We start from the raw sequence: 23935 nt of genomic DNA, 5'->3' as shown, positions 1-23935 counted from the left end.
GTAGCCCGTGGAAGAAACTTCGAACACTTACTTTAATCCATGTACCTTTTGCTTCTTTTCATGTATTATTAAAACGATTTCTCACTTACGGTCTCTTTTCTTTATGGTGCTTCTGTGTACAACACCGCTTCAGGAAAGCATTACCGACCCCACATTGCTATATGATTTCGAGTTGTCAGGATGTACCCTACCCCTCTTAGAAGTTCTGAAACGTTTAACTGAAACACCCTGTATACAGTGTATAATAATTTTATTTGTTATGTAGAGGTACTAAGTAAACATCAATTATAGATCACCACAAAATTAAAAAGATACTGTGCACCTTTTTATAATGAAATACTGTAAATACATAAATTAAAAAATAATAATAAGTTCAAGTAACCTAAACCCAGCCATTAATAAGTTACACCCCTGGAATATTGTTGCGGCAGGTGCCGCGGCATCCCGGTTGAAAACCACTGACATGTGCCGATGCGATTGACATTGCGTATGTCTTTTATGCAGCTTTTACTAGTTCGTAAATTAATGTTTTGTACTGGTGTCTTTTTTGAAGTTATAGTTTTACATGGTAATTAGAAAAAAAATAATTATTAACAATAAATAAACTATGATTTCCCCAAGTTATATCATTTTCATAGTTTAGCGAAAGATGGCTGTTCTGACGGTGTCGATGTTTATTTACTTTATATTACATTATGTGCTGTCGGTTAGTTACGAAGATATATCTTCAGATTTATTTGAAAGTTCTCAGCGTGAGGGCATTTTAGCTGCTTTCGGTGACTTTAATTCAGATAAACTAACGGACGTATTTCGCATTACAGAAAAGGGCCAAAGAATAGAAGTTCTCTTTGCCTCCGAATCAAAACCTTACCTTCAGAAAAGAGATGTAAGTTGTAAGATTTCCGAAGGTGTAATTACAAGCGTTATGCCAGCAGACTTTAACGGAGATTCAATCATGGACATATTAATTACTGTTTCTCACGAAGTAATGAAAGTAAATGAAGTGCATGTATTTTGGGGGAACCGAAATAAAACAGATTGTCTCGCAGTTACTCGTTTTAATATTACCGGTCAACCCTTGGTTATGGATTATGACGGTGACATGGTTCCCGATCTTTTTGGGGAAAACGTTGAAGGAGAAAGAGGTGTTTGGACTGCCATTAATAAAACCGCTTTTAATTTTACGAAGTTGAAAACTAATAATCGGGCAGATAAATTTCAGCCGTTAAAAATTCCTCAAGCATCTTCCTTTTTAGATCTCAATAACGATATGGTTGCCGATTTGTTTGTAACAGGTGTGAATGACACGGAATATTGGTTGAACGAGAATGGAAATTTTAATTTCACACACACAATACCTTACCCACCTGATATTTCTCTTTGTGGTCAATCGACATTTGTTGATATTAACTGTGATGGAGTACTGGAACATGTTATGCCTGTTTGCAATGATTCAGATTGTTACCATTCAGCTGTTAAAATCTGGAGTACCGAGAAAGAAAGTTGGGAAAACCTTTTTGATTCTTTTGTGTTTGAAAATCAAACGTGGGGTTTCAAAGTGCCTAATAATAATAATGCGCTAGAAAAAGCAGCATTAACGATAACACTTAGGTCAGGAGATATTGATATGGATGGTTATCCAGATTTTATAGCAGTCTTACAGCAGAAAGGTAAGCCACTTAGTAGAGCAGTGTTACTAAAAAATGAAGAATGTGCCAGTTGTTATCTTAGGAGAGGGTTATCAATTTTGAACATTCCGGCATTAACAACCATTAATAATATTGAAATAGCTGCGTTTTATGACATATTTGAAGATGGAAAATTGGACATTCTGCTCTCAAGTAAAATTGACAATGAATGGACAATGTTTGCATTACTAAACAAGTTTCCTTATGATGCTTACTTCATAAAAGTTCTTGTGTTAAGTGGTTTATGCACTCCTGACTGTAATGATAAGTTGATTCCTTATGGAACTAACCAGCCTGGCCCAGTTATACAATACAGTACAACTAAACCTGATGGAACCCCACAAGTTGGTTGTGCTGCTCAATTACCACAGTCAGCATACTTTCCTCTTCAGTTACCTTACTTGGTACTTGGATTAGGTCAAACACCAAACTTTGTTGACCAGTTGACTGTTGTAATTCCAGGAAAAACAGGGAAGAATATAAGGAGACGTCAGTGGACTCAAATTATTCCTAATTCACAGATGGTGATAAATCCCCTGAAACCAGATGAACCACAGAGGTGGCTGAATAAACTCTTTGTTACGCCCAGTCACCTTGTCCTTCTAACATTTTTAGCCCTTGTTGGTACATGTGGTGTTATTTCAGTTATTGTTAGCGTTTTCCATTGGAGAGAAAAACGAGAAGATAGGAGAGAGAAGTTACAGGAAGCTTATCGTTTTCACTTTGATGCAATGTGAGAGTGGACATTACTTTTCTTCTGTCACATTTTTGTAAAATGTAATGTTTTGTGTATAAATGTTACTATAAATTATTATTACGGTTTTGAAATATTTTATTAAATTGTTATATATTGTGGTTTCATATTATGAGAACTTTAATTTCGTACTGCCTATTGTCCAGATTTGCATAGCGATTATTTAAAAAGCTTACATCAATTTCTCACTCTTAATTGAGATTAAGTGTGCCATTTGATTTACTATTCTTTTCATATAGACCACTTATGGTGTCTTACTTGAATTGTTTTGTTTGAAGAACCATTGGATCTCCAAACAATTATACAAAGTACTTGGCTGGCATCCAATTTCCCACTAACAGTGACATTATTACTGCAGTGGAGGCATTCCTGGAGGCTCAAGAGAAAATTTTCTTCACAGCTGATATCAACAGATTGCACCAATGGTGGCAAGTGTTTTGACTCCAATACAATTTTACAAAGTAATCCAAAAGCAACTTCACAACTATGTGAGCCCACTAACTGTGTGTAGTTTGAACTTAATATTAAACTTGTACTAAACTCTGAAGTATGCGAGGCATTTGAAATTTATGGCCTGAGTATGAAGGATTTATTTGAAGTCTGTACATAGTTCCCTTTGGAGTCAAAACACTTGCTACCATTGCTGCAATCTGTTGATATCAGCTGTGAAGAAAGTTTTCTCTTGAACCTCCACTGCAGTAATGATGTCACTGTTAGTGGAAAATTGGATACCAGCCAAGCAATTTTTTTTCAAATTAGGAAATAGGTGAAAGTCCAGTGGTGTTAGATCTGGTGAATTGAGGGATTAGCCAAGATTTCCAAGTCGCACTCATGCAGTGCAGTCCTGGAAATGACTTGTGAGCAAGCATGTCCTCATGGAACGAGACTCCTTCGCTGAGTTCCCCTCATTTGTCCCTGATGTTTTCATGAAAATGCCTCATGAGGTCTTTGTAATATGCCTATGAGACTGTCTGGTCTTTCTGAAGGTAATCCACTAGCAACATTTTATCAGCATCCCAAAAAACTAATGCCATCACCTTGCTAGCAGAAGGAATTGACTTGGCTTTCTTTGGAGGGAAGAAGAGCTGTGTTTCCAGTGTTTGGGCCACTCCTTTGTCTCTGGCTGAAAGTGATGGACCCATGGCCCATCCATAGTTGCAAACCTTGCAAGGAAATTTGCTGAATCTGCTTGAAAATTATCTAAATGTTCACGTTACATTGCAACCCCTGTGCATTTTTGATGCGCTGCCAATAACCTTGGGATCCCTTGTGCTTTTTCATAGCAAGAATCTCTGTTAATGTGTTTCACATGGTTGATGAGATGCCCAAGATGCTGGCAATGTGCCAAACTGTCACTCACTTATCACCAGGTCATGCACACTGTCAACTTCTGGAATGATGGATGTTGCAGGTCTTCCACTTCCAAAAGTCATCTTCCAGACTTTTCCTCCTGCATTTAAATTCTGCTGCCCACTTAATCCCACTAAAACTGCCCACTAAGTGGAATAGGAAGGGGCATCCTCCCCAATTGTAACCATATCTTCATGAATTTCCTGTGGTGTTATTCCCTTTTTAACTCAAATAATGGATGACCGCACAGTGACTGATTTTGTCCATTTTTCATTCACACAACTTTGCTGACTTCAGCACCGTAATTTAAAAAAATATATTGTAGAAACTGCATGCAACTTGGTGTGTTACTGTTTGAAGTGTTATACATTAAGTACAGAAATTTCTACCACTATCCTTTCATTTCAGACCTTTACAAATGCCCCTCATAAAGCTGTAGCCTTGAAGTTTTTACTGATTATTATTATTATTATGAGCAGTAGTTATCACTTCATTGTGATGACTACTACCCAATCAATGTACACATTCTAACAAAAGTCAGAGTCCTGTTAAACTTACTGCAACATGTTCAGCTTACATGATGCAACAACTTTAATTCTGTTCTTCACTTTGTATAATTTGTTTATAATATTGACTGATAAAACATGAGCTTCAAATCCACAGGCAGCAACCCATGCAGTTGCCTCTGGATTTGAATTTGGAAATTTGGTTCAGAGACTTGTGAAATGATAAGGTTTTCTAATACAACTCCAGTGATATTTTTTTTCTTCACTGCTCCATTCAAATAAAAATGGACATGCTGCTGAAAACGAAACAGTTGTTGAAACCAGCTGTTGTCCATTAGTGTCAAAATATTGACTCGATGTTTTTTTGTCATTACCTGTAATGGCTGGCAACATTTGCAGTTTGTACAGCTTCAAGTTTAACTGTCTTTTTTTTTTCTTTTAAAATCCTTCGTGTGGTAGGTTGACAACTGACTTTGATGTGCTGATTTTCTAGGACGGTGAACAAAGACCAATCTTTTAATTTTCCACACTTTCAGCACTTACCCATGATCTTTCTTTTTTCTTTTCTTTTTTTCGTGCATGTATCAAATGATCAGAATTCTTATGTCATTCATAAATGAAATTTTTATTTTACTGTTTATCATAATGTGCATGAAAATTTTGTGAATGTGCATTTGTAGATTTTGATTGTTCAAACAAAAAAGTACTGTATGTTCTTGTACTCTGCCAGTGCAAGATGCCATTTTGTTAATTAAATTATATGCACAACATCTGTCAGCAAACTCTTAATAATTAATATAATGGCACACTATAGATGTCAATGCACTAAAAAAATATATAAAATAAATATGGTGCACCATTGCTACTGCTGCTGATTCACCGTTATACAAACCTACCAACCAACCAAAAAAATCTTAAGCACTAATGTGGAATTGGCGACCATGGCTTGGTATCTTTTACCAAGTTGAAAACACACAGTTATAGGCTCACAAAGTGGGGGAAGGAATTAGTATTAGTTGAGTAATGTGATGCAAGAAAGCAAGCTTATACAGCATCAGCCAAAAAAAAAAAAAAAAAACCGTTCTCAATTCACCCATCCAGTCACTCCAAATATTTGTCTAGTAGAGCCTTAAATTAATTTAAGGTATCAACTTCCACAACAGCAGATGGCAGTCTGTTCCAGCAATCAACTACCTGTTAGTTAAAGGCAAATTTCTGAACATCTATTCTACAACTGTCTTTCCTCAATTTGAGCATTAGCATTAGTAGAGGCATAGGATGCAAGCAAGAAAGCAAGTTTATGCAGCATCAGCCAAAAAAAAAAAACCCGCTCCCAAATACCTGTCCAGTTCAGCCTTAAATTTATTTAGGCTATCAACTTCCACAGCAGAAGATTGAAGTCGGTTCCACCAATCAACTACCTGATGACTAAAGGAAAACTTCAGCAGATCTATCTTACAACTGCCTTTCCTCAATTTAAATTTATGCCCTCTCAGGTGATTATTTTGAGCAAGAGGAAGACTCCCATGCTCAAACCATTCAAGGCTTTATACACCTCAATCAGATCATCTCACAGGTGCCTAGTTTCCAGACACTGTAATCTGCAAAACTTAAGCCTTTCTTCATAAGAGCAACCCTTCGTTCCATTCACTAATCTTGTTGCGCTTCTCTGTACTCTTTCCAACTGCTCTACATCCTTCTTAAAATGAGGCCTCCACACCTGTTTACAGTAATCAAGGTGTGGCCTGACCATTGTCTTATACAAGGGGATAATCACCTCCTTATCCCTGCTAGAAAAATTCCTGTATATCATTGACAAGACACCGTGAGCTACTCTTCCAGACCATCTGCACTGCTCAGAAAACTTCATATTTGCCTGCACAATTACCCCCAGGTCCTTTTCATTCTCTGCCACTGTCAGGGTAGTACCAGAGAGTTGATATATTACTCTGGAGTTACTGCTTCCCATATGTAGTACTTTACATTTGTCAGTGTTAAACTTCATTTGCCACCTCTCAGCCCATCTGCTCAACTTTTTTAGATCCTTTTGCAGCAATGTACTGTCATTAACAACCCTGACAGCCTTTGTATCGTCTGCAAACGTAGACATTAAGCCTGATATACTATCATCAGTATCATTTACAAATACAAAAAACAACAATGGACCCAACACTGAACCCTAAGGGTCCCACTAATAATATTAGTCCACGAAGAGCACTGTCCATTGATTACCACTCTCTATCTTCTCCCGCTCAACCATCCCTTTATCCATAGCAGCAATTAATTTGCCACCAGTGCAACACTGCTCCAATTTGTGTAGCAGTCTTCCATGTGCAACAGTATCAAAGGCCTTTCTAAGATCCAAATATATGATATCAAAGTTATTCTTTGCATCCAGTTCCTTTGTGACTACATCATAGTATCCAATCAAATTGTTCGGACAAGACTTCCCCTTAACAAACCCATGCTGTGTCCAAGTTATAACTGAAGTCTTGTCTAGATGATCCTGCAATGCTTCTTTAACCAGTGCCTCCGTTAATTTCCCTGCAACGGAAGGTAAACTAACAGGTCTGTAATTACCTGTGTCTCCCTTTGATCCGCTTTGTGGATTGTGGTGACATTGGCACATTTCCAGTCCGTGGGTACCTCCCCTGAGTCCAAGGAAGCTCTCATAATTATGGCTAAGGGTTTGCTTACTATCTTTGCCGCCTACTTTAATATAACTGGATAGATTCCATCCACCCCAGGTGCTTTTCTTATGTTTATCTTCAACAATCTCTCCTCCACTTTACTCTCAGTTATTACAAGATTATCTAGCTTACTGCCAGAGTTGAATACACCTCTGGCATTCCCCTCGCTGAATAACTCCTCATGTGTGAATGTAGATGCAAAATATTCATTTAGTTTGTTAGCTACCTGAGCAGGATCATCAACAGTTAAACCATTGATATCAAGTGGACCAATCTGATTCATCCCCTTCCTTCTAGAGTTTACATAAGTAAAGAACTGTTTTCTGTTTTTCTTTGCATCCTTTGCCAAAGATTTCTCATAATCTGCCTTCGCCTGCCTAACCTCCTTTGTGCCTTGGTTACAGACCACCTTATATCTATCATAGGCTTCTTTGTCACCTGTTATTTTATATATATATCCCATGTATTTTTCTTCTCTGTCACGTGTCTAATTAGTTCATCTGATATTCAGTTAAGCCTAAATGTTGAACAATATTTCTTAGTTGATATGAAAAGCCTAGTAGCTTCCAAGATTAATTCTTTGAATGCTTCCCATTTTGAATTTGCTGTTGGTAACATCATACAGTTGGTCCCACCATATAGAATTTAAATGCTGTCTCAAACCACCGTAGTCACCTTTACGAAAGCAAAAATATCCCTTTACCCTTGATGGTAGTTACCTCTTTGTGTAAATCCAACTTCAGCACACTGTGATCACTGCCAATTAGTGGTTCCTTTATCTGCAGATTCTTAATGCATGAAGAATCACTACTGATAATCAGATCAAGAGTATTACTCCCTCTAGTTGCCCCCCGAACATGCTGCTGCTGTAGAAAACAATCATCCAATAAATCCACAAAAGCCTTGCTAGTGTGTGAGTGACCAACCCACAAATTCCAGTCAATCTCTGGGAAATTAAATTCCCCCATTATAAGACACTGATTTACTGGGCCACTCTATTTCTCTGCACAATTGCTCATTATGCTCATCAGATTCATTAGGTCTATAACAAACACACTTACTCTCAATTTTCCTTTCCCAGTGCTTATGTCACACCAAACAGACTCAACATTGCATTGTCCACCAAAATCAATTAGATGTACTCCCTTAGATTTTGTGTTTCTTAACCAACAGCATAACCCCTCCTCCCTTTCTGTCCTGTCTATCCTTTCTGTATACATTGTACTCCCCAAATTCCAATTCTGCACTAGCATTAGTAGAGGCATTTGATGCAAGAAAGCAAGCTTATGCCAAAAAAAGCATCAGCCAAAAAAAAAAAAAAAACCACTTCCACTTCACCCCTCTGTTCGTTCAAAATACCTGTCCTGCTGAGCCTTAAACTTATTTAGGCTATCAACCTTCACCACAAGGGATGGAAGTCTGTTCCACCAACCAGCCACCCGCTGGCTAAAGGCAAATTTCCGCACGTCTATCCTACATCTGTCTTTCCTCAATTTGAATTTATGCCCTCTCAGGTGATTTTTCTGAGCTAGAGGAAGAATCCCATCAGCATTGAGCATGCTTAAACCATTCAAGGCTTTATACACCTCTATCAGATCACCTCGCTGGTGCCTAGTCTCCAGACACTGTAATTTGCAAAACTTAAGCCTTTCTTCGTAATAGCACCCCTTTGTTCCATTCACTAATCTTGTTGCCCTTCTCTGTACTCGTTCCAGCAGCTCTACATCCTTCTTGAAATGAGGCCTCCAGACCTGTATACAGTACTCTAGGTGTGGCCTGACCATTGCCTTATACAATGGAATAATCACCTCCTTATCCCTGCTGGAAAAATTCCTGTATATCATTGACAATACTCCATGAGCTACTCTTGCAGCCCATCTGCACTGCTCAGAGAACTTCATATCTGCCTGCACAACCACCCCCAAGTCCCTTTCATTCTCTACCACTGTCAGTGTTGTACCACAGAGTTGATACGTTGCTCTGGGGTTGCTGTTTCCCATGTGTAGTACTTTACATTTGTCAATGTTAAACTTCATTTGCCACCTCTCAGCCCATCTGCTCAACCTTTCCAGATCCTGTTGCAGCAGCATAGTGTCAGTAGTGTCCTTGACAACCCTGCCAACCTTTGTATCATCTGCAAATTGGACATTAAGCCCGATATACCATCATCAATATCATTTATAAATACAGAAAACAATAATGGACCCAACACTGAGCCCTGAGGGACTCCACTAACAACATCAGTCCACAATGAGCAGTGTCCATTGATTACCACTCTCTGTCTTCTCACCCTCAACCACCCCTTTATCCATAGCAGCAATTTGCCTCCAATGTCACACTGCTCCAATTTGTGTAGCAGTCTTCCATGTGCAGCAGTATCAAAAGCCTTTCTAAGATCCAAGTATATAATATCAAAGTTATTCCCTGCATCCAGTTCTTTTGTGACTGCATCGTAGTATCCAATCAAGTTGGTCAGGCAAGACTTCCCCTTAACAAAACCATGCTGTGTCTGAGCTATAACTGAAGTCTTGTCTAAATGATCCTGCAGTGCTTCTTTAACCAGTGCCTCCATTAATTTTCCTGGAACAGAAGTTAAGCTCACAGGTCTATAATTACTTGTGTCAGCCTTTGATCCTCCTTTGTGAATTGGGGTCACATTTGCACATTTCCAGTCGTGGTGTCACACAGACATAAGCAGTGCATCTTCATGCACTGCTTATGTCTGTGTGACACCACGTTTCTGATATCCCAACAATATCTCTCTTTGATGTCTCGAAGCTCACTTCAAGCTCATTGAATTTATTAACTATACTCCTAGCGTTGGTGTACATGCACCTGTTTCTACTCTAAGTTACCCTAATACAGCCCACGTATTTACTTGTTCCACTATGACTCCCAGCAGTCCTGGAAATCCCCATTGCCTTGCTTTCCAGGCTGCTGCTCAATTGCATTTCAATAGAAGCAGTGCAAGAATCACTTTCACCTCTTCCAGCGGCTATTGCTAAGCTAGTAGTTTTCCGACCCACCTAACTCTGCCTCGATAGCATCAGCAAATATTCTTGCACCTTTTCTATTTAAGTGAATCCCATCCCTGTAGAAGTAGTCTCTTCTGTTAACAAGCACAGTCCAGGCTGAGAAAAATTCTACCCTTTGAGCCTTGCACAATCTCTCCAGGGCCAAATTGATCGACAAGGCTCTCATCATATACTCCCTGCTATCGTGTCTGGCAGAATTGCAGACACTTTCAAATTCAACCCTAACTCACGGCCTTTTTTTCAGCATTGACTTGTACTTGTTAAGTAATTCCACCGGTCTCCTACTCTTAATATCATTAGTGCCAACATGTACAACAATATCACCCTTTGTGCCCTTAAAAGATGTTATCTGCTCTACGACATCATCAATCTTTGCCCCTGGCACACATACCCTGGTCCTGTTCCATCTATCCTTTTTTGCACAATATGTTCCCCGTTTCCCTGACAATAGAGTTACCTAGAACAACTAGTTCAAAAAGTCGTTGAACAGTTTTCGACTAGTGAGCATAATGCAATTCTCTTTGAAATAAGTAGTGTTATAGTTGCAAGAGGAGAGAAGGAGCCAAGAGAGATTTATGATGCATACTGCAAATTTGACCAAATTTGATCTGGCTTTCTGTACTCAGATAAGTAATGTGAAATGGAATGAATTGTTGAATATTGAGCATGCTGAAATGTTACAAAAAGCTTTATATGTATCATCAAAGTGTAGCATGTGTAAAAAGAAATGTAGAAGGTGTGCTGTAAATTGGTGGAGGGGATTATTGGATTTACAGAGAAAGGAGTTAAGGACTGTTAGAAAACAATTTCAATTTTATCGTTGTGTTGGTAACGTTAATATGGCTGATATATATATAAATTAAAATATAGGAGGTTAAGAAAAGAATATGTTACGAGTATAAAGGTTGTAAAAGAAACTTCTTGGAAGAAGTTTGTGAATGAGAAAGGATCGAGATACTCGTGGGGATCAGTTTTTAAGATTGTAACTGAAAAAGTATGTTTTAATGAAATGAGTTATGCAATTAATAGTGGAAATTTTAGTGCCATTGATTGGCACAATTCCACAAACATGGTCTTGGAGCAGTTGTTTCTGGCATTAGAAATTGAACAAATAGGCACACATCAAGGGATGGTCAGAGGTAATGCTTCGTATCAATCTGATAAGGATAAAGTGTTGTTTTCTCAGGATGAGGTTGCAGAGGTGATTGCACAGGCTAAGGAAGACTGATCTCTGTGCCTTGATTTGATATAGGTTGAAAGTAATGAAAAGAGCATTCCATTTGAGACCTGTTGTCTTTGTGGATGTGTAAAATAAATATTTAGATAAAGGTTCCTTTCCCCTAGCCTTGAGAACTGTGCTATTAAGATTAATTATAAAAAGTCCAGATATGATACCGGAGGTGCCTGGTGCATACTGCCCGACTGCTTTTCTATCTGTGCTGGCAAAAACATATGAACGACTAGGTATTAGTAGAATTATGATTATATATGAACAAAAACTGTTGTCCTCTCATAACCAATTTGGTTATAGGAAGGGAAGATCAACATAAGATGCTGTGAGTCAGATGGTGAGGTATACACAGGAGCACGAGGGGCGGTATGTACTCGGTGTTTTTGTAGATTTTCATGGTGCATTTGATAGGCTGTAATGGGAAAGGATCTTAACTAGGTTAAGAGCAACAAAATGTTCTGAAAAATTGTTTTCTGTGTTTCAACAATATTTTGAAGATTCGAAAGTTGTCATAAGAACGGCTTACACAGAAATTGTGACAGATGTATTGAGAGACTGGCCTCAGGACTCTGTGATCGGTCCTCAGGCCTGGTGCATGGTAATAGATGAATTCCTGGAATGAAATTATGTGGCTGTTGATGTGATGACCTCAGCCTATGCTGATGACCTCTTTTTGGTGTATGGTAATGCTTGAACCCATATAGAAGAACAGGCTGCAACAGTTTTGGCAGATTTAATTGAATGCTCCACATTGCATGGCTTACAAATTTCTGAAACTAAAACTGTGCAACTATTGTTAAAAGGACAATTCAGCAAGAATAGGTGACCTTTGGTTCGTGTACATGGAGTGTCTGTTCGATAATGCTAATATGTCACGACAGTTAAGTACTTAAGTGTGTTGATGGGAGAGTGGATCAGTTTTGTCTCACATGCTAAGTATTTGAAAAAGAAGATAAGAACATTATACGCCAAGCTGAAGGGAGTTATAAGAGTGGATTGGGGCATAAAGGGCAGAGCACTTAATTTATTGTATGACTGCCTCTTTGTCCCAATAATAACTTATGCCTCAGCAGCTTGGCTTCATAGAATCACAAATTTAATTAAAAAGTATGTTTTGCAGACTCAAAGGTTTGATATTTTGTCTATCACTAGAGTATGTCGAACTGTTTCGACAGAAGCCAAGTTGTTTCAGGTAAGCTGCCGGCAGATTTGTTGATTATTCTGTGTACTTTGATTAATTGCACAAGGAGGAATATAAGAAAGACCATATTAAATGTGAGTTCGTGCCAGGATGTTGGAAGGCTGTATACCAGACGAGATGTACAATCTGAGAAAAGAAGGATACTGTCAGCATTAATGCTAGAATGGCAAAGGAGGTGGGATGTTTCAGATAAAGGATAATGAATTACCGGAAATCAATGTATTATCGGTTTCAACGTAAATGGGTTTTGTGGAACGAATTACCATCGGATGTTGGGGCCCCACTATATAGTTGTTTTTTAAAGTGATTTGTATAGTAGTCATTTTGTATTTGCATGACTTTTTTTCTTATATCGTTAATACACATTTTGATTTTGTAGCATCCAGTTAGCATTTTTAATTTTTTTTCTTGTTTATTATTCTAACTGAGCTTAAAATTTTGATTCTATAAATGGGCACTGTACTAGTGGTGGCCAAAACCAGTCAGTACCAGTGGTTTACTACCACTGTCATACTAGCATGCTGTGATTTGAATCCATTCTTTGAAATTACTGTCAACTTTGTTTCTTGGATAGTGTTTATTGCACCTCACTGATTAATTGCCCACCGGCAGAAATATAGATATGTTTTGCTACTTTCATTGGCCTGACATCAGCAGTCCTGTTTACTAGCTGGTATGCCATTGTGAAAAAAATTACACCATGGTGGTGTAAAAAATTACACCATGGACCTTTGATTAAATAAATCCAGAAACACCGGGATGGTGTTAAGTTCTTAAGGGTTCCTGCATCCCACTTATATTACTACAGATGATTTAGTTGATTTCAGGAATACAAGGGTACTCAGAAGAATCATTCTCCTCAATAATTAATGAAATTGATGCTGCAAATTGCAATTAACATATATTTTGAAAGCACATTGTCTTCTGTTCACATGTAATAACTCGACTTCCAGGAGATGGACCTTAATGAAATTCCCTATTTGACTCCTTTAATAAGATTTGTCGAACCATGTCAAATTTCATTAAAATGGAACCAATAGAAATCCAGCAATTAACATTGGAGGAATGAATTGCAATGTGGTTGATGCACAGAAACAAAAAAAAAAAAAAAAAAAATATATATATATATATATATTATCATTTTTCAATTCATGCATGAAAGTCATTTATTTAATGCATTTAAGTTATATATTTAACATTTCTGTTTACACAGCAGAAAAAATTAAATGCATGTTATTTTTCACTCATTGTTAAAAAATCCTTGAAGAAATAAGTAGATGCGTTACAAAAGCATTGACAGTATACTGCAGTTGTTTAACTAAGTAAATCACAGATCCTGAAATGTCTATTGCATTCCATACACTGTTGATCACAAAGTTTTACAAAATGTGAAGTGAATATTGAGCTAAAAGCTATGTGTAGTAGAGTCTTGCATCTGGTTGGTACCTGAGGTTTGGGTTGTGACTGTGGGCTCTCATAATTTTGTAATTTGTGGGTTGGGTGCAGTTTCAGTTTCTGAATGTAAATGATTTAGCAGTAATATCAAAAATTAAAATTAATGTTACTTCCTAAAATAAGATAAGTTTTTTTTTATTTTATTTTAAGTAATATTAAATAAATTATCAGGTCTGTGTCTTATATTGTGTAATCTGAATTATACATAATACTATTCCACTATTGATATTTTTATAAATTATTACATTTGTATAATTAGTTTTCTAGATTTAAAACTTTTGTCCCCCCACCCACCTAGTTTTGCCCAGACATGAAAATTAGATGCCCGTATATCATTTTCAAATAATTGTCACTTGAAAAATTAAGAATTGTGCTTGGGTGGTATATCCTTCATCCATGTTATCACTGTATTGTTGATATAAATGGGGGGGGGGAACTTCTTTAAAAACAATTCTTACACCTGTGTGCATTACTTTTACATCTGTGTGCAAATATAAGTGCAATTATGCACATATAACCATTTATCTTGCTTCTCCCCCCCCCCTCATTTCACATTCTGAGTGCCAAGCTATTTTTCTTGAGAGATATATAGAGTAATTTCACTCTGTTTTATTTCTACTGCTTTTCATAATCTCAGTTCATTGTAAGTGGTTCTCTACTTAACACAGAGGTTCCCAAACTTTCTCGGTTCACGGTGCCATTAGTGTCCCAGTAATTTTTTCCAAAAGAAAAAGAAATACCTAACACAATGGTTTTCGACCTTTTAATATATACCTATATAATAATTTTATTCTTTATATAGAGGTATTAAATAAAGATCAATTATAGATCACCACAAAATTAAACATATACAGTACAAGATACCTTACATCTTTTTATAATTAGATAGATGAACCAAAGCTGTAATGCTCAATTTATTTCAATATAATGAAAAATAATAACTATAATAAATAATTATAGTTATTATTATAATAAATTAATAAATAATAATAATATTTCAATATAATGAAAAATAATAATAACTTTAAGTAACTTAAACCGAAATTACATGGCACCCCAAGAATGTTGTTGCAGAACCCTAGTGTGCCGCACCACCCAGGTTGAAAACCACTGACTTATCAGATTGTGAGTAAGAATCCAGAAAGGAAATCAGCTTTCTTTTCTTAGTATATTTATTAATTTTTTCACTAACAAACTAACTTCTCCAGCTGCTTGTTCACTAGATGGCACTGTACCTACCTCCACATGGCAGGGCAAGTAACCTAGGGGAAAAGACAGAAAATCCTTAGAGATAGGGATAGCAGGGTGGCTTCGAGCAGGAGGCAGAGGGTTGTGATAAATGGTTATTCCTCAGATTGGGTTGATGTAAGAAGTGGGGTTCCCCAAGGATCAGTATTAAGATCACTGTTGTTTTTGATTTTCATAAATGACATCGATGAAGGGATACAGGGCGTGATATCTAAATTTGCAGGTGATGTAAAGATTGGTAGAGTAGTTAATGATTGCTGATAAGCAGAGCTTCTTCAGAATGACCTAGATAGACTTCAGAGATGGTCAGAAAAATGGCAGCTATGCTTTAGTTCAGGAAAGTGTAAGGTATTACACCTGGGGAACAGTAACCCCAAAATAACTTATACACTTGGCAGAGTTGAACTAAAGCCGGTTGTGGAGGAAAGGGACTTTGGTATTGTGATATGGTCAGATATGGAGTTCTCCGAGCATTGTAGACTAGTTTCAAGGAGGGCCCCATGGTGTCCTATCGATGATTTATCAAACAATTGCTAGTAGAGATAAGGATGTCATAATCCCATTATATAAGGTTATTGTTAGACCACACTTGGAATACTGTGTTCAAGTATGGAGACCACACCTAAAGAAAGACATTGTTCTTCTTGAAAGGGTCCAAAGATGGGTAACTTGCCTTGTGAGATCGCCAAAAGGGCGTCCATGTGAGGAAAGACTTCGAATATGTGGGTTGCAGAGCTCGGAACCTTAGAGAAGACTTGATTGAGGTGTTTAAGTCTCTGAGAGGCATAAGCAAAATGAATAAGGGTGAAATTTTCACAGTTATAAATGATTCTAGAACTAGGGGCCATAATTTGAAGTTATGGGGGGAGTTGTTTAGACTGGATTGTAGGAAGTTTTATTTTAGCCAGCAAGTTATAAATTACTGGAATAAGTTACCTACATGGGTGGTAGAAGCTTGACAGTCTGGGGAAATTCAAAGGTCAGCTGGATAATTACCTAAGGGAAGAAGGAAACAGCATAGGTTGTCCATTTCCTTTTCTCTTATTAATTTTTATTAATACTGTATATATATTTTTATTTTTATTATTATTAACTTGTTTTTATTCTTATTATTTTATTTTATGTATTTTTTATTTATTTATTATTTATTTTTTTTCTGGAGCAGTATAAGCCATAGGCTTCCTTGCACCATGTGGCCATTACTAATAATATTAGTCCATGAAGAGCAGTGTCCATTGATTACCATTCTGTCTTCTCCCCCTCAACAATCCCTTTATCCACAGCAGAAGTTTGTCCATAATGCCATACTGCTCCAATTTGTACAGTAGTCTTCCATGTGGAACAGTATTGAAAGCTTTCCTAAAATCCAAGTACTGTATATAATATCAAAATTATTTTTTTGCATCCAGTTCCTTTGTGACCACATCATAGAATCCAATCAAATTGGTCAGACGAGACTTCCCCTTAACAAACCCATGCTTTGTTTGAACTGTAACTGCAGTCTTGTCTAAATGATCCTGCAATGCTTCTTTAACCAGTGTCTCCATTATTTTTCCCCTAACAGAAGTTAAGCTATAAGGTCTGTAATTACTCATGTCGGCCTTTGATTTCTCCTTTGTGACACGAGAACACATTTGCACATCTCCAGTCCATGGGGGAACCTCCCCTGAGTCCAAAAAAGCTCTTATAATAATAGCTAAGGGTTTTCTTACTGCCTTTGATGCCTCCTTTAATATAACTGGATTTTTTTTTTTTTTATCGTATGATGTGAGCAATACACGAAGGAACCAGTTTTTTCTTGCTTCCTTCATGTATCATGGCCGTGAGATCCAACCGGATAGTGCGGCACCATCATGATATCCAAGCCCAAGCCGGGAATGGAACCCACGACCCAAAGGTTGCGGGTTCGATTATTGATGAAAGTCCATGAGCTGGCCGCATGTTTGCACTACTCAGAGATTTTCCTGTCTGACTACACAATTATCTCCATGTCTTTTTTATTGATCCTAACTTTTTTTAAACATTGCCCTGTACTTGGTATGTAATTCCGCAGTTCTGCTACTCTTGATGTAGTTCCACACAGTTGATAAGTAACTCAGCTCTTACTGATACAGTAGTCGTGGTACTGCACCCCATGTGCAGTACCTTGCATTCAATTTAAATTTCAACTGCCATTTCTCAGCCTGTCCCAATTTTCCTTGATCTTTGCGTAGGTAAATCTGATAACTTTTGTTAACCACACTGCCTACTTTTGTATCGTCTGCAAACTAAAACATTAAGCCTGTTATACCTTCATGAGTTTCATTGATAAATATTGAAAACAACAATGGGCCCGGCACTGAACTCTGGAGAACTCCATTAATATCATGATTCCACAAAGAGCATGCCCATTGATAACTCCTCTCTGTCATCATCCACTTAACTGTCCCTTTATCCATACCAGTAATTTCCCCTTAATGTCACATTGTTCCTGTTTGTATAGCAGTCTTTTATGTGCAACGTTATCAAGCCTTGTTGAAATCCAAGTATATGATGTAAAAATTATTTTTTTGCATCCATTTCCTTGGTCACTGCATCATAGTAACCTATCAGATTGGTTAGACAAGACTACTCTTTAATACATGCAGTGATTGCAGTATAATTGGATGCTTGTCCAGCTGGACCTGCATTACTTTTTTAACCAGTGGAACAGATGTTAAGCTTAACAGGTATGTAATTACTCATGTCACCTTTTGATCCTCCTTTATAAATTGGGGAAACATTCACACATTTCCAGTCCATAGGGGCCCCCTCTGAATTCAAGCATGCTCTCATAATTATGACTAACAGTTTGCTTACTTACCTCCTTTTTATGCTTCCCTTGGACTTCCCTTTTTTTTGTGTCCATCTTCAACTATTCCTCCTGCACTTTCCTTTCAGTTATCACAAATTGATTTAGCTCATCATTAGACTTTGATAAACTTCTGGCATCTCCTTCCCTAAAGAATTCTTTGTGTGTAAATGTAGATGTAAATATTGAAAATACCTGTTCGATTTGTCACAACCTGAGCAGGGTTATCAACAGTTAATCCAAAGACATCAAGTGGCCCATTGTATTGTGATTCAACCCCTTCTTCTGTTAATGTGCATAAAGTCTTTGCACTGTTTAATATCCCTCGACAGTAGCTATGTCAGTAATATTCCTTGACAGTAGCTATGTCAGTAATATCCCTTGACAGTAGTTATGTCTTTAATTAAATTCCACATTAGTATACTGTGATTGCTGCCATCCCAGTGGGTCTTTTACTTGGACATTCTTAATGACTAAAAATGAATAGCAAGTGCTTAAAAGTTTCAGTGATTCTTTATTCATTCTTAACGAATAAAGAATCACTGCTAATTACCAGATCAAGAGTATTGCTTTCTCTTGTGGCCTCTAACATGCTGCTGTAGAAAACAGTAGCATGTTAGAGGCCAAGAAATCCACAAAAAGTCTTGCTAGTTTGTGAATGACCAACCCAAAGTTTAGTCAACATCTGGAAAGTTAAAATCCCCCATTTTGAGACATTCTGATTTAATTGCTGACCCACTCTATTTCTCTGTATAGCTGTTTGGTATACCCGTTGCAGTCATTAGGCCTATAATACACTCCTGTTCTCAACTTTGTTTTCCCAGTGCTTATATCACACTAAACTTTCTCAACGTTGCATCACCCATGTCAACTGGATGCACTGCCTTAGATTTAACTATGCTTCTTAATTGGTGGAGAGCATAATCTCTCCCGTTCTTCCTGTATATATTATACTCTCCATATTCAAATTCAGATCACTTATGTCTGAGTGACATCATGTTTCCACTATTCTGAAATATCTGCATTTTATGACTTAATCAATACTTCAAATTCATCAAATTTATTTACAATGCCCCTAGTATTAGTGTATGTGCAAGAATATATCCACATTTTTCTTACTCTTAGTTACTCTAACACAGTTCATGTATTTATTTGTTCCATGATGACCAGCAGCAGGGATTAAAGTTCCAGACACCTTGCTTTTGAGGCTACTACATGTATCAATAGTAGCAGTGCAAGAATCAATTTTGCCTCTGTTTGCAGCTCTAGTTATGCTATTAGTCTGTGTATCCACCAAGCTAACAGTTTTTTGTCAATATTAAACTTCATTTGTCATTTCTCACTTTATCTGCTTAATTTGTCTAGATCTTGTTGCAGTCCATTATTAGTATTATTATCACTCTGCCAATCTTTGTATCATCTGCAAACTGATAGATGACATTTGATAAGCTTTCATTAATGTCTGTAATAAATACTGAAAATGTGCAAGTAACAGCAAAGGAAGTAAGCAAACCCTTAGCCATAATTATGAGAGCTTCCTTGGACTCAGGAGAGGTACCCATAGACTGGAAATGTGCAAATGTGACCCCAATTCACAAAGGAGGATCAAAGGCTGACACAAGTAATTATAGACCTGTGAGCTTAACTTCTGTTCCAGGAAAATTAATGGAGGCACTGGTTAAAGAAGCACTGCAGGATCATTTAGACAAGACTTCAGTTATAGCTCAGACACAGCATGGTTTTGTTAAGGGGAAGTCTTGCCTGACCAACTTGATTGGATACTATGATGCAGTCACAAAAGAACTGGATGCAGGGAATAACTTTGATATTATATACTTGAATCTTAGAAAGGCTTTTGATACTGTTGCACATGGAAGACTGCTACACAAATTGGAGCAGTGTGACATTGGAGGCAAATTGCTGCTATGGATAAAGAGGTGGTTGAGGGGGAGAAGACAGAGAGTGGTAATCAATGGACACTGCTCATCGTGGACTGATGTTATTAGTGGAGTCCCTCAGGGCTGGGTCCATTGTTGTTTTCTGTATTTATAAATGATATTGATGATGGTATATCAGGCTTAATGTCCAAGTTTGCAGACGATACAAAGGTTGGCAGGGTTGTCAAGGACACTACTGACACTATGCTGCTGCAACAGGATCTGGAAAGGTTGAGCAGATGGGCTGAGAGGTGGCAAATGAAGTTTAACATTGACAAATGTAAAGTACTACACATGGGAAACAGCAACCCCAGAGCAACGTATCAACTCTGTGGTACAACACTGACAGTGGTAGAGAATGAAAGGGACTTGGGGGTGGTTGTGCAGGCAGATATGAAGTTCTCTGAGCAGTGCAGACGGGCTGCAAGAGTAGCTCAAGGAGTATTGTCAATGATATACAGGAATTTTTCCAGTAGGGATAAGGAGGTGATTATTCCATTGTATAAGGCGATGGTCAGGCCACAACTAGAGTACTGTATACAGGTCTGGAGGCCTCATTTCAAGAAGGATGTAGAGCTGCTGGAACGAGTACAGAGAAGGGCAACAAGATTAGTGAATGGAACAAAGGGGTGCTCTTACGAAGAAAGGCTTAAGTTTTGCAAATTACAGTGTCTGGAGACTAGGCACCAGCGAGGTGATCTGATAGAGGTGTATAAAGCCTTGAATGGTTTAAGCATGCTCAATGCTGATGGGATTCTTCCTCTAGCTCAGAAAAATCACCTGAGAGGACATAAATTCAAATTGAGGAAAGACAGATGTAGGATAGACGTGCGGAAATTTGCCTTTAGCCAGCGGGTAGTTGGTTGGTGGAACAGACTTCCATCCCCTGTGGTGGAGGTTGATAGCCTAAATAAGTTTAAGGCTCAGCTGGACAGGTATTTTGAACGAACAGAGGGGTGAAGTGGAAGTGGTTTATTTTAATTTATTTTTTTTTTTTTTGGCTGATGCTGCATAAGCTTGCTTTCTTGCATCAAATGCCTCTACTAATGCTAATGCTAACTTCACCAAATAGCAGCAGTCAAAGAAAAGCGGTGCTCATTGATAATCACTCTCCGTAATATTCCACTCAGCCATCCCTTTATCTTGCCATTAATTTGACTATAATACCTTATTTTCCTTGGAGCAAAAGTCAAGATAATACGGTGTAGCTACTTACTTAACCCTTTGATTCCACTTTTTCAATTGGGGATACATTCACACATCTCTATTAAAAAGAGACATTCACTAAATCCAAGGATGCTGTCATAATTATGGCTAATGTTTGGTTACCTCTTTTTCTGCCTCACGTAATTTAAGTGGGTACATCCCATCCACTCTGCTTGTCTTATATACGTTTGGCTTTAATAATTTATCTTTCACTTTCCTCTGGGTAATCACAAAACAATTCAGCTATCTGATAGAACTTGATACACTGCTGTTAACCACTGTCCATAAAAAATTAATTAGGTGTATACTGAATGCAAAGCATTTGTGCAAAGTCTGTGCTTGTTGACAGGAGAGACTGCTTCTACAGGGATGGGGTACACTTAAATAGAAAGGGTGCAAGAATATTTGCTGATGCTATTGAGACAGTGTTAGGTAGGCCCGAAAACTGCTAAATTGCGGGGGATACACAGACTAAAAGATTAACAGTGACCGCAGGCAGAGGCAAAAGTGATTCTTGCACTGCTTCGATTATAATGAGCAGCAGCCTGGAAAGCAAGGTAATGGAGATTTCCAGGACTGTTGAGAGTCATAGTGGAACAAGTAAATACATAGGCTGTGTTAGTGTAACGAAGAGTAGGAATAGGTGCATATATACTTGCATGTGCACCAATGCTAGGAGTATAGTTAATAAATTTGATGAGCTTAAAGTGCTAGTCAGGACATCAAAGGCAGATATTATTGGGATATCAGAGACATGGTGTCACATAGATATAAGCAATGCAGAATTGGAATTTGGGGAGTACAGTGTGTACAGAAAGGGAGGAGGGGTTATGCTATTAGTTAAGAAACACAAAATCTAAGGAGATGCATCCAATTGATGTTGGTGGACAATGCAGTGTCGAGTCTGGTGTGAAATAAGAATTGGGAAAGGAAAAATGAGAGGAGGTGTGTGTTATAGGCCTAATGAATCTGATAAATATAATGAGCAATTGTGCAGAGAAATAGTGGGCCAGTAAATCAGAATGTCTTATAATTGGGGGATTTTAACTTTCCAGATTTTGACTGGAACTTGTGGTTGGCCATTCACACACTAGCAAGACAATTGTTGATTTATTGGGTGACTGTTTTCTACAGCACCATGTTCAAGAGGCAACCAGAGGGAGTAATACTCGATCTGATTATCAGCAGTGATTATTCATGCATTAAGCATTTGCAGATAAAAGAATCACTGGGTGACAGTGATCACAATGTACTGATGTGGGAATTACTTGAAGATGTAACTACCATCAAGGCTAAAGGGAAGGGCTTTTGCTTTCGTAAAGATGACTATAGAGGTCTCAGACAGTTTTTAAATTCTGTACAGTGGGATCAACTTATGATGTTACCAACAGTGAATTCTAAATGGGAAGCCTTCTGGGACTTAATTTTGGAGGCTACTAGGCTTTTCATTCCAACTAAGAAATGCTGCTCAAGGTTTAGGCCTAAATGGAAGTCAGATGAATTAATGAAGCTCATGGCAGAGGGAAAAAATGTATGGGATATATTTAATAAAAGGAAGTTAGGCAGGCGAAGGCAGATTACGAGAAATCTTTGGCACAGAAAAACAGCAAAGAGTTCTTTACTTATATGAACTCTAGAAGGAAAGGGATGAATCAGATTGGACCACTTAATATAGATGGGTTGACTATTGTTGATCATGCTCTGATAAACGGAATGAGTATTTTGCATCTACATTCACACATGAGGAGTTATTCAGTGAAAGGAGTGCCAGAAGTTTATCAAATGCTAACAGGGAGCTAAGTGATTTTGTAATAACAGAGCAAAGTTGAGGGAAAAAAAATTTTTTTTTTTTCAGAGGCATATGATGTAAGAAAGCAAGCTTATGCAGCATCAGCCAAAAAAAAAAAAAAAAAAAACCACTTCCCTTTCACGTCTCTGTTCCTTCGAAATACCTGTCCAGCTAAGCCTTAAATTTATTTAGGCTATTGACTTCCACAACAAGGGATGAAAGTCTGTTACACAAACCAACTACCCACTGGATAAAGGCAAATTTCTGCACGTCTATCTTACATCTGTCTTTCCTCAATCTGAATTTATGTCCTCTCAGGTGATTATTCTGAGCAAGAGGAAGAATCCCGTTGGCATTGATCATGCTCAAACCATTCAAGACTTTATACACCTCTATCAGATCACCTTGCCGGTGCCTAGTCTCCAGACACTGTAATTTGCAAAACTGAAGCCTTTCTTTGTAAGAGCAACCCTTTGTTCCATTCACTAATCTTGTTGCCCTTCTCTGGACTCGTTCCAGCAGCTCTACATCCTTCATGAAATGAGGCCTCTAGACCTGTATACAGTACTCAAGGTGTGGCCTGACCATTGCCTCATACAAGGGAATAATCATCTTATCCCTGCTAGAAAAATTCCTGTATACCATTAGCAAGACACCATGAGCTACTCTTGCAGCCCATCTGCACTGCTCAGAGAACTTCATATCTGCCTGCACAATTACCCCCAGATCCTTTTCATTCTCTACCATTGTCAGTGTAGTACCACAGAGTTGATACTTTGCTCTGGGGTTGCTGTTTCCCATATGTAGTACTTTACATTTGTCAATGTTAAACTTCATTTGCCACCTCTCAGCCCATCTGCTCAACCTTTCCAGATCCTGTTGCAGCAGCATAGTGTCAGTAATGTCCTTAACAACTCTGACAACCTTTGTATCGTCTGAAAACTTGGACATTAAGCTTGATATACCATCATCAATATCATTTATAAATACAGAAAACAGTAATGGACCCAACACT

General features: G+C 37.9%; 1 protein-coding gene across 1 annotated transcript; it reads left to right on the top strand.

Moving 5' to 3' along the window:
- Positions 1-612: 612 nt before the first annotated feature.
- LOC150090466 (T-cell immunomodulatory protein) lies at positions 613-2482 on the top strand. Its single transcript, XM_090369144.1, has one exon. It carries the CDS (start codon positions 650-652, stop codon positions 2423-2425), a length of 1776 nt encoding a protein of 591 aa, XP_090225270.1. The 5' UTR covers positions 613-649; the 3' UTR covers positions 2426-2482.
- The last annotated feature ends 21453 nt before the right edge of the window (positions 2483-23935 follow it).

Source organism: Mastigoproctus giganteus, chromosome 2 (assembly GCF_048544385.1).
Source record: "Mastigoproctus giganteus isolate SK-2022 chromosome 2, ASM4854438v1, whole genome shotgun sequence".
Taxonomy (NCBI): domain Eukaryota; kingdom Metazoa; phylum Arthropoda; class Arachnida; order Uropygi; family Thelyphonidae; genus Mastigoproctus; species Mastigoproctus giganteus.
Note: the sequence above shows the minus strand (reverse complement) of the source record. Positions and strands in the feature narration are given on the sequence as shown.

Bases quoted from the DNA above. Each gene is read 5' to 3' on its own strand.
- LOC150090466 (XM_090369144.1), top strand. From the start codon at position 650: ATGGCTGTTCTGACGGTGTCGATGTTTATTTACTTTATATTACATTAT.